Source organism: Lissotriton helveticus, chromosome 11 (genome assembly GCF_964261635.1).
Source record: "Lissotriton helveticus chromosome 11, aLisHel1.1, whole genome shotgun sequence".
Classification (NCBI taxonomy): Eukaryota; Metazoa; Chordata; class Amphibia; order Caudata; family Salamandridae; genus Lissotriton; species Lissotriton helveticus.
The window spans coordinates 1,063,037,504-1,063,049,528 of record NC_136072.1 but is presented as its reverse complement, the minus strand read 5'-3'; the positions used below and the strand labels follow the sequence as shown (position 1 = coordinate 1,063,049,528).

The window sequence follows — 12,025 nt, the reverse complement described above, 5'->3', positions numbered from 1 at the left end:
TCTGAAAGGCTGGTATGGGTGATTTAGTCAAGTCAGACCACTGCCCGAAAGCTTCAGAGCTCTAGACAGTCGGCCATGTGTCAGGATCACCTCTCAGAGGCCAGCTTCTCTTGGACAGATGTGTTATTTGTCAGTCTTGCATCTGAAAAGGTCTTGCTTCTAAAAAGGCAGTAGTCAGTCACCAAGCACCTTCACCAAACTGACTGACTCCACTCCAATAGTACTCCACCACATGATGAAAGCGAACTATGTAATAATTTCGATGGATTAAAAATAAAATTGTACATAAAATATATATTTTACTCCTTTTTGAAGTTACACAATCAGTGGAGTGGTCACTTGTCAATTTTCAAGCACTGGGATGCACTTAAATGGTGAAGGCGAGTTGGGGGGGGTCAGTAATGGGGAAGAGTGTGGTGCGGCATAGAGAAAGGAGACAGAGGAGGATTTCCTTTGTAAGGGGACCTATGACAGCAACTGTGGGTGCTTCGAACAAACAAGTGAAAAGTTTACTTTAAATGAGAAACAGGTAATTCTGAAAAATGGTTTTGGTCAAAAAAATGTATAAGAGGATTTTGAACACCAAGTCATGCTAGTTTCTTTTTGTTTCTTTCTTTTTTAAGTATGTAGAATTATGAATGGTAAATTGTTGTCGCAGTCAAATGTGATTTCGGACACCCTCATAGAAAAAAGTGTTCACTTTTGGATTAACTCATCGATGCCATCTCTTCTCCAAAAGAAACTTCTTTAAAAACAACTTCAAACAATGATTACACTGCCAAACGAAACAACCGTTTGCACTTATATAATTTTGCAACATTTGTTTTTATGTTTTCATGATACTTCAGAGTAACTTTCCCTACTATTATCTATGACTGGCCAATCAGGTAAAGTCTTTACATTACAGTGTATGTTATGAGCCTGTGTATAGTGCACTTCTCCTGTTTGCACAGCAGACTTTCAGAGTCTGGGTGCCCTTTCCGTACAGCGTTTTCGGATTTTCATTGACCAGGTGTGTTTATTTGCTTAGTTTTAATAAATTGCTAATTGGGTAGTGTAATGTATTGCTCTGATTCAAGTGATTGTGGTGTATTTAATACTATTTACGGCAATTTAAATTAATAAAAGTTCTTATGACAATACTGACATTTAATCAGATGCTTTTTGGGTATACAATTTTTGGTAAAATCATTTCAACAAAACATCTTTCACTTTTGGCTGCGTCCCCTACTTTGACCTTACCTTTACTACAATTCCAGATGGCTGATGTTTCAAAACCACACAGTTGCTGGTTTTATTGGTTGCCTGGCCTCCGGGACCATGTCCTCTCACAAACTGTTCATTCAAGTCGTTTTCATCTATCAGAACCAGATCACAAGTATCTTTTTTTTCTGCCACTTGGATCAACGTTACGCTCAACATAGGGGACAAAAGGTTTTGGTGACATGTAGGTAACCATGGCTTCAATAACTGGGTCCTTAATCTGGTCCAATTCAACAAACAGGATATATTCATGAAGATGCGAAGAAATTTTCCTGGAAAATACAAAAATGAATTTAAACTAAAAAGAACAGCCAGAACAAGTGTTGTCCATCTTACCATAGAGGCTATTGGTGAAACTTAGTTTTAATTATATACATGTTACTCCTGTATTATACATTTATGATGTCATAATCGTCCCCCCAACGTCCCAAAACCTTATGTATTCGTGTGGACATACCCTGGCTTTATAGATGGGTTTCTCCATCTTCTGTGCATAGTTACCATTGGCTTTTCACCACACCGATAAAGGAGGAGCCATACACGATTTCCACAACTGGGCAATGAAGCTCTTTGCAATTACAGTATCACTACCCACCAGGTGACATTTTGTGCATTATATCCAATGGCCCGGTAGAAGGGGGAGATATCTGTAACATTTGTTACTGATTAATCCGCTGCCAAACTAAATCAATTAACTGAAGAGATGGCAGTTTCTTTAGACAGATGGCATTTTGTTGTGAGCAAGAAGCAAACCCCTACTGATATCCCCACAGCTCGATAACTTCTGGAAGTTACTGCAGTTTTCATGTGAGCAGATATCAATTCTGCACCTGTCACAATGTATTTGAATTTGTGTGGATGAAGGATCAATGGTCGCAAAAAATCTACTGTTCCAGTGCTATCCCGAAGATAAAACACGTCAATCTGCGTGTCCTGTTTAACCTGAACAGATATTTATTTCCTCTGTAACAACCAATTTATTAGCTGTCTCCTACTTGCGTTATTGTTTTTCAATGCTCTCTGGGGTTAATATTGTATACTTCTATGCATTTGCCATTACTATGAAAATTCACAAGCAACTGCTATTTGTTATGTAAACTATAGATTGTAAAGCGCCTACTTTGCACTATGAAACATGTGCCAACTTGGCAGAGCAAACTGGTTGGGCTACATTTATGGTAAAACGAACTTGCCACACTGCAAACTCACCAGGCATGTTACCTACAACATTAAAGTTGGATGGAGCAGTGGCTTTGGAATACATTTGTTTATCATTAGGATATTACACTCTGTGCATGTTTATGTGTCTCTACAAACACACACACACACACACCTATAACATGCACCTCAACTCCTACATTATTGACCGGAAGGCGTGCTTTCCTTATCAAAGAAGCAGGCTTTATTCCAGACCAGCTCTGGCAGTTCAGTAAGGCGCGGTACCCTTCACCTCAATTGACATTCACCACCAACAAAATTCCTTTTCATTCTGAGAATTCAGGTTGAATCTATCACACTCCACAGTTTATATTATATCACAACATTTTCATACATCTATTTTAAAGTTGACAATTCCTTTCATGAGTGTTCAAATAACTGTCATCTTCAAAACATATTCACACTGTACCTCCTAAAGCAGTGCCCTTGTCCGCGTATTAAGGTTGCCATCGTTGTTACAAAGGTAATCAGCCTACTCTTGCAAAATGACACGTTTAATAGAACCGTTGCTTCTAATTGAACATAATTAACTAAATAAAATTTTAATCCACTTAATAAACTAGACTCCAAAATATAATTCCAAAACGTACAATGCTTTTCTTTTTTTAAATATTTGATTACAAAAAGAACATGCATTTGCAATGCAATAGGTCTCACATTTATGAGAGTTTGAGCTATTGGCATTTTAAATCGCAATGCATTGTATTTATGTGTTGTTTTTTTAAACAGATATATTAAACTGCATTGTCATTTAGAATGCCAATTCCTTAAACTCTTGCAAATTCGCAACCTATTGCATTGCAAATGCATGCTTTAAAATAAAAAAAGAGGGTTAGGTGAGGGTGTGTCCTTCCTGCAACAGCAGGCAAGCCACAATTATTTGAGAAAATAGTATTCGGAGGCTGTAACTAAAACCTAACGAGGAACAACACATGTAACAGGGGGTGTCGCCATGGGAGGTTACAAAATGAGACAAGGCTAAACTAAGGAGGGACTACTAAGCCTTTTGACCAATGAACAGCCACAGTTTACAGTGGACAATAACAAGCCAATGAAAAATGTGAGCGGAGCCTCAACTCCCTACTTTAATACAGCATGCCTGACAGAGCAGCTCATGCACTGACCAGGCTTGACTTAAAAAGGAATTAGATAAATGTAGTTACAACAGCATTAATCTAAACATTTACAGGAGAGTAAAGATACTGTTACCTCTTCCATTAGGACTGGCCAAAAGGAATCATCCCAATTCGTATTTTTGCCAATTAGCAATATTGGTCTTAATGGCTTTCAGGTAGTATAGCCACATTGCCTAGTGTATAGCTTTCAGGTAGCTGTGTAGGTTGATGAGGCAGTATGTGACCAATTTTCCATGATTTTGGACAATACTGGAATTGGGGTGGTTTGTCAAGAGATGTACGGGTTATAAAACTCAAAAAAGCTAGAAGTATAAAATCAGTATTAGGACAGGGCAAACACCTTTGTTCAACATGTGAAAGTTTTAGGAGATCGGGGGATGTCACTGAAAATAGAAAAGTGGTGGGCTTTCAGCAAAGTTACTTGGTATCATGGTCCAGAAACCAAGCTTGTTCATATTGAGGAGATTGAAGAGATGTGTTAGAAAAGTCAAAATAGCGTCAAATAAAATGATAGCATGAGGTAATCAGGTGTCATTGTAATAAAAAAAATAGAGTGAGACATATTGGTGCCAAGTCAGTTCCCACCAAGGCAAATTTACAAAGATAGTGCGCCACCAATCAACTGGCAGGCCAGATTCCGATCTATGTAATTGCTTAAAATGTAATTTTTCAAAAAGTTTAATTGATCTAATTTTTTTTACTTAATGCGTCAACTAGTGGACCTTCTGGGACTGTGGCTTGAATTAGGTCAGGTCAACCATTAATAGATCACTGGGGATGCCGATCGTAAAACGAAACATAGCCCGAAACTGGGGTTTGGGGTTGCTCACCACGTACCTACAATGGAGAAATGACATGGATGGCGCAATGGTGGCGGAAAGAGCGGTGTATGCACACAGAGGATGACCTAAGAAATGGTCTAGTATATGGGGTAAATGGAATGCGTTCAGAGGAAATATATGTGAAACCCCACAGGTAGAGTCAACCTCGGATGCCAGTTCGTAATAGATGCCTCAGACTACTGTATCGCTGTTTGGCCATGTTGCAAGGTGCTAAGATGGAAATGACATGGACTCAAGGTTTTTATGGATATGTATAAGCAACAAATATGGATATTGTTCTGTATAAAAAGAAACGTATGACTTAAGATATGTTGTAAACATAAAACAAGTGGACGATGTTGGATTTTGGTTAAAAAACGCAATAAAAAATATATTTTAATAAAACCATTAATAGCTGAACTACAAACCTGAGCCAGTTACTCAAAGCTATGCAGTAACCAGGACTGTATGAAAACGATGCCTGGTGTGATGTGTGGTGGGACGGTTATTAAAGTTGGACTTTAAAGGTTTATAAAATCTTCAGTCAGGCGAAGGTTGAAATGCAAATTTACTGTGGTTGGATGCTAAAATGCAACTTACTTTTAATTAGCGTGCCCAGATTGGGAAAACAAATGCTCAAAATTAAATACATGGCATCAAAGTACCTGGACTTTGAAAGGCTGATCTATGCACGGTGAACAGATGCGGTCAGCTCTAAATAACTTGGGGATATTAAACTCACTGATAATCTGTGAGGCACCAGTTTCAATGTATAGCTAACTCACATTACTTAGTTATATGGCCATTAAAATGTAGTACTTGCAGAACAGCACCAGCTGAGAGAGGCTCCCTTTTCTTTGCCAGAGGTGGCATCAGAAGTGATAATATTGCTCAGAAGGGTAGAGTAGAATCCTGAAAGGTGGTGGATTCTAGAGTACATGGAAGATTGAGAAACTACTCACTCCAGGCTGAAAACCCTAGTGGCTCAGAACCTCTTCTCGGGGGTGGCAAATGCATTATTGACTCACATACTCTTCTGCAAGTGGAAATACGAGGAGTCTTGGGATTTTGTGAGTAGGGCTCTGGGAGCCCAAAAGCGTGCCTAGGGGATGGAACGGAACAGTTTGAGCAACTCCTCTCCCTGAGATGCCTGTGGTTGTCCGGTGCACTGAAGGGGGTCTTGCTTACGGCCTACTTATAGGCAGCAACAAAAGGCACTGGACACTGCCCATCGCAAGAAGCCATGTCTGTTCTTCTGCTAGATTAAGATCTGGATAAAAGAGCACAAGTTTAGAAGGCCAGGAACTGGAGTTGCAAGTTGAGGATTCCCCTTGAGTGCAGCAGGGTGCTTTGCCCATCAGTTTTCAAACTGCTTCTCCGACTATGCATCTTTTAAAAAGTGCCACCATATACTACATTGTTCATGCCACTTCCTTTATAGAACAAGGTATTGCTCAAATCGGTGGCCTCAATGAAGCCCCACACAAAAAGCCATTTAAATAGATTTGCTTCCCTTCATTGTGAGTGTCTGTAGTGAACAACGTCACTGGAAGGCATGGCATTGGGGAGGGGAGAAAAGAGGGAGCAAAGGTGCATAATTATCTTGATTTTCTAAGGCATCACTGTTGTACAGAGCCCAATGGGTGTTGGAGAACGAACAAGTATTTCTTGCAAAGTGGGGATGACTCGAATTACAGCTTGGTGAGCGACTGGCAGCCACTGTACCATTTCTGAGTGGCCAGAGGCCTCCCTGTAGCCTTGTTGGACTCATCTTCTGATAAAAGTGGAGTAAGTTTGTTAGACCATTAGGTGTTGCAACCCATAGAATACACCCATTGGAAGCTTGGCCAAAATCGTTGCAACAATCCTTGCTCCACTTACCTAGGGGAAACCATATGCCAAGCATTCCCAGGGGATGCAGTTATCCCAAGACTGGAATGCAACCTGGTGATCACCTACCTAATCTTGGGTATTAACTAAAGATGAATGACAATGCTATGACCACCAGCCAGGTGGGCTGAACGGATTTACCTGGGTGAGTGTACTCCAATTTCCTGGTGCTCTGCCAGGTACAGATCTTGAGATCTTAAAAGCGAACCATCACTGATTTAACCTTTTTGCATTTGTTCCATAGGAGTACTCTGATGGAGCACGCCTCTGCCCCCTGATCTACACTGCCTTTCTTTCAAGTCTGTGCCTATGCCTTTAGAGACGAGATGCCATAGAACTATGGCAAGGGTAGTCAAAGGGCAGCTCCACTTGAATTATCGGATTGCATAGCCATGGCATACCAATGTAATTGTAGTCTTACTGCAAGTGGCAACATTTACCATCACTGCATCATTACACTTCGCTCTCGTCTGTTTTGAAGGCCCTAAAAAATGGTTTGAAAAATATTTTTTTTAAAGTACCCCTAAGAATCCACCTTCCTCTTTCCACTTCCCCTTACACCCCCTCATGTCCTGAATCTAACATTCATTTTAACAAGCATTGCCAGTGTGATTGTTGGGAAATCAGAAGCCCCTCCCCCACCTTACTGACCAAGTGGCCTGAACAAGACATGATATCGCATCCACAGGATGAGACTCATAAATAGTAAAGTTCTTGAAGTTGTGATCTTGGGAGAGATAATATGCAGTTCCTGGAATGGGAGAGAAAAAAAGACAAAAAAATACACTCAAGTTGGGGTCACGGATGTATAAAGTGCTTTGATATCCATTGGGATCTTGTTCGCGCTATATAAAACTTTATAAATAAATAAATCATTATGGGGTTTTTATGCCCCATGTGTGGGAAAGCCAGTCACTGCACACAGCTATAAGCAAGACCCCCCCAGATCCACTCCAGTTCAAACAATGGTGGTTCCTTCACAATGGGTTAGAACTGAATAATACTCACAAGACTGCTACAAGGCAGACACAGAACAGTCCCATGAAAAGTCACTGTAACAACTGAAATCATGTGTTGCCAGTGTGGGCAAGTCACTGCATGCCACGAGCTACATTCTGGACAACTTGGTTGTCTAGAAGAGATTCCTCCTGACTGATGTGCCCTGCTGTTGTTGACAGTGCCCATGACAGCACCACAGAATTCCACCGTCAACAAACTTTACACACGGGTTGTCCAACTCCCTTCATGTATCATTAGGTGGGAAAGAAAAGCGTCCTCACTGTAACAGAAGATGGAACTACTATGTTTAACCCCTGCAAATTCGTCAGAATAAACAGTGTGAGGAGACAGGGATACAGGGGCCAGAGCCACGCAGTAATGTCAAGAACATAATAACAAGTTTCAGCCATGAGTAAAGCAGCCAGAAACGTTGATGTTGAGATTATTCGGGGGTATGGGGGTGGGTGGCTGGAGCGGGAAGGGGTTGGGGTGAAAAGCGAATTAGTAAACCCTTGAAGCCCACCGCCACTTAAAATAAAACATTCCCTTTTATAGCAATTTAAGGTCACTGATAACTTGTCAACTTAAAGCTTTTTAATGGAGCAGTTTGTCGTCTATAAGCGTTCCAGAGCAGGAGTTACTATGACAATGACTTCGGAAGGATGACAGGCCGAGTTGGCCTTACCTGAATTTGAACGTGTAACTGTAGACCACACGCAAGTCATGAGCAGGAGTGTAACTCTATTACATTTTATTACAAGCATTTGCAATGCAATAGGTCTCGCATTTACGCGAATTCAAGTTATTGTAAATGACAATGCGTTTAATTTAGGTTTTAAAAACCAAAACATAAATAAAAGGCATTGTCACTTACAATGCCAATAGTTCAAACTAAATGCGAGACTTGCATTGCAAATTGTAGGCATCACGGACAAAGGGGAGGGCGGGCGGGGGGAGAAGGCACAGGCAAAGGGATGGAGGGCGGCGGGTTAAGAAAGCACGGACAACGGGAGGGAGGTGGTGTTTTAAAGAAGGCATGGACAGCTCTTGTGCCTCAAGTAAGAAAAACTCGACAAAGAAAATAGTGGTTAAAGACAAAATAACAGGTACTGTGTAACAACCGAAGTAAAAGGGCCAGTCGCCATGGGAGGTATCATATGAAGAGGAGGCGGTACTAAGGAGGGACTAACAAGCCTATTTAGGAATCAGAAGCCAGAATTTGGGACAGACAATGGCACACACCAATGGCAAATATGGGCGGAGAGTGGGCGGGGCTTCTATTCCCTACTCCACTACAAGTCTCACACAGCAATGCATGCGCGCTGGCTCTAGGCTAGACCTGAAAAGGAAACTACAAGTGCAATGTGTCTTAAAGATTTACACTAGGTCGTACACAATCATGACATGCAGTATCTAATGAACTATACAGAGGAAGAACAGGGTTCTCTGCTTTTTAGCCTCACCTGATGCACTGCTACATAAATACTTAAATGCTGTTGTTATCATTGTTTAAATAAAGAACATATTATTCAATGCAATCTTTGTCAAAATTGTAGCAACGGTGCGGTCCATAACGAGGGTTGCCAACCGGCCAGTATTTTACCACCATGCCCTTGCTAGGAAAAACACTGGAAAAATCATGAAAAGCCATTTTTACTTTGTTGCACTATAAATGTAAAACAACACATACAAGAAGAAATTCCTTCAAACTCGGATTAAAGCTATGCCTAATTTTCAGAAATTATTATACATGCATACAGGGGCACAAATAGCCTTGCTAAAAAAGACAGAACACAGAAGATTTTACACATTATTCAACATTATATCCAAGGACCTGCTCCTGGTCTTTCCAGAGTCTTTTCTAAGAAAGGTGGCAACACTATTATGAAACCAATGCAAATTGTAACACTGCACACTAATATGCACTAGTTCAGGAAACAGAGCGAAGCTAAAACTAAGGTAAGATAGAGGTTACAAAAGACCCAAATGGACCATAGAAGAGGACTGTTTTAGCAACAAAAGCAGCAACTTTCTATTTATAAGTATTCCCCAGAGAGTAGACCCACACAATGGAAGACAGAGCCCTGAAATCGGCCCATTGTACGCTACCGGGTTTGGGATATTATGTTTCACTCCTTGAGCAGCATCTGGCATACAGAACTGTGTCAGTGGTTCACGTCTAAGCAGCAAGGAAACAAAAAAACGTGCGGGCGAATCTACCCATCTAACCTTCCATTTTTGTGAAGTCAGCTCCAGAGGCAAACAAATATTTGCAAATATGAGAGTAGCTGGACCCAACTCCTGCACACAGTTATCTAGTAGGTTTTGTTTTAATGTCTATGTTTAAACTGCATTTTTCAGATGTATTTGTTGCAACATAATTTATATATATATATATATGTGATACAACAGTAATTATCTATAGCACTATGAAAAGGCCAAATTGTGTCAGTAAGCTTTCGCTATGGTCAGAAAAAAGGAGAGGGAAACACGCTTTTGGCTCTACTCCTTTGGGAACGAAACACTTGTGCACATATTGTGCATTCATCAGGATCTTTCTGGAGTACAATGGAAATTATTTTTAAAATCCTTTAAACATCTCAGAATAGGAACATTTACAGATACGTTCACAGCGCGTTTGAGTGGAACAGACCCGAAACTAACTGGATTTCTTTTATTTATTTACAATTGTGTTAAGTTTTAATTAAAACTTTTAAGTATTGACATTGATTAGTAGCGGAGTGTGTATTTGACCATGCATATCATTTTTAGAACATTTGGAAGTATAGAATAAGATAGGTTCATTGTTATTTGTTGGAAATGCATTACTTTTTTTAAGATTGCAATGATTTTCATTTATTGTGAATGAATGACTGAACAAGTGTAAACTCTCATTTGACATTCTCAGAACATGAAGATAAACTAATACCTGAATCTAGTCTGTGGGGTGTGTTGTGAAATTCCTGGGTGGGATGCCTGCCTTAGTAGGTGCACTTGTAAACTCATGGATGTTCACAAACTACTTGAAGGCACCTTCCTACTGTCTTTACAGTAAGAGATCTACTCCTGTCTAAAGGCAGAACTAGGACCCTACCAAAACCAAAAAGTATTGGGAGTGACCCACCAACCAAGGGACTGGGTACCAATGTGAATCACAAAAAGAAAGAGACCCTTGGGGAGACTTACTGTTAATAACTGGAATTCAAACACACTCCATTCATACTGGTGTCAAAAGATCAAAATACCCCTGGTGCATATTCAAAATTAAACCAAAAGTATATCACAGGGGGGCGTAGCTAGCAGCCGATAGAGATGGCCGCGTAGCTTCTGAGCTCCGTGTGAGAGGCACCCTTTTTCATCAATCCGGTTATATATCCGTCCAGTAATAAGTCCCCCAGGGCAAGAGCTGAAGCCCGGAACGGAGCGGCATCCACAGGCAAAGTCGTGAGGCGCTCCGACGCGGTGAACAGACAGTGACGGTTCTCAGAAGCGGTGGGCCTTCGCTGTGTCATCGAATCCACGACCTGCCGCAGTTCTGCTGCCGGGCGGAAGTGATAGCGAGCCGGCAGCCGCGGAGGCGGAAGCGCCCCCTACCCCGGCAGTGGCGGCAGACGACCGTCTAGAGACCAACCTACGGCGCGGAATCAACAGTAGCAGTGCACCTCCAGTCCCCAGCAGCCGCGAAGAGCCATATCAGCCTGAAACACACCCGCCGGAACCCTTGGTCTCCACTGACTGCTCCGCAACTACTACCGGCCCTCCCTCCTGAATTGTGTTCCCCACTGGCAGTGAGGTGGCACCGGTGTGGACCGCGGCGGTGCATGCGGCACTTACCGGACCCGCCCCGCAGAACCCGCGGCACAATCAGCGCACTTACCGACGACGGTAAGCGGGAAGAGTGAGGAGTAACAGCGAGTGTGTTAACCTATCGCATAGAGGCCCCCCATTAAACAGTGCAGTGCCGCTTGTAGCAGACGCGGTAGTGACCGCAAACTTAAAACTTTACCGGCGCCACCTCATGGGGGAAAATCTGAATAATTAAGGAGCAGGGACATACGAGCGGTCCTTCCTGAAGCCCCTGCCCTGCAATAGAGAGGAAAAACATACTCACCTGTACCAGAGATAAAGACACAGGCACGTGTGCAGGCACCGGGGGCCCCAAACGTCAATCAGCCAGTGGCCCACGCGACACAGCGCCGCTCAGCAATTGACAGCGGAGATTACACCGTGTCGAGTGCTCCCCCCCCCCCCCCCCTCCTGGCCGGACTGCCCCGGAGGACTGCGTCTACTGTTTCTTGGACGGCCTCAACTCCATTTTGCCCACGTTAGCACCATCCTCACTACCCTGACTCGTGGCACACCTTCGGAAGCACGTGAGCGCCCGCCGGCTGCTATAAGTGATCCACTAGTGCGAAAGCCACGTCGTGCCGTCCCTTTTACAAACTTGACCTAATCGTCCGTCTCTCCCTACTCTAACCTTACAGCGACAAACCTTCAGGAAGAGGCACTATGGCTGGGAGAGGCCCGAGAAACCACTCCACGCAGGCCAAGTTGGACAAGTACGCATATGAGAAGGGCAACTCGCAGCCTCCAGAGGGCCGCTCGTCCACGGGAAAGCCACCTGACGGAGAGGGGACGAAAAAATTCACACTGGAAGACATAATGAAAGCATTATCAGCGGTCCAAACGACGGTTGGA

At 42.5% G+C, this 12,025-nt stretch overlaps 1 protein-coding gene across 3 annotated transcripts in view; it reads right to left on the bottom strand.

The window, feature by feature from the left end:
- Positions 1-12,025, bottom strand: part of MTRFR (mitochondrial translation release factor in rescue) — a 59,363-nt gene that overhangs the window by 16,607 nt on the left and 30,731 nt on the right. For all 3 annotated transcript variants that reach the window (XM_078667593.1, XM_078667595.1, XM_078667594.1), the window contains exon 2: positions 1,243-1,535. In XM_078667593.1, coding sequence (XP_078523719.1) covers positions 1,243-1,535 — 293 coding nt within the window. The remainder of the gene's footprint in view (positions 1-1,242; positions 1,536-12,025) is intronic.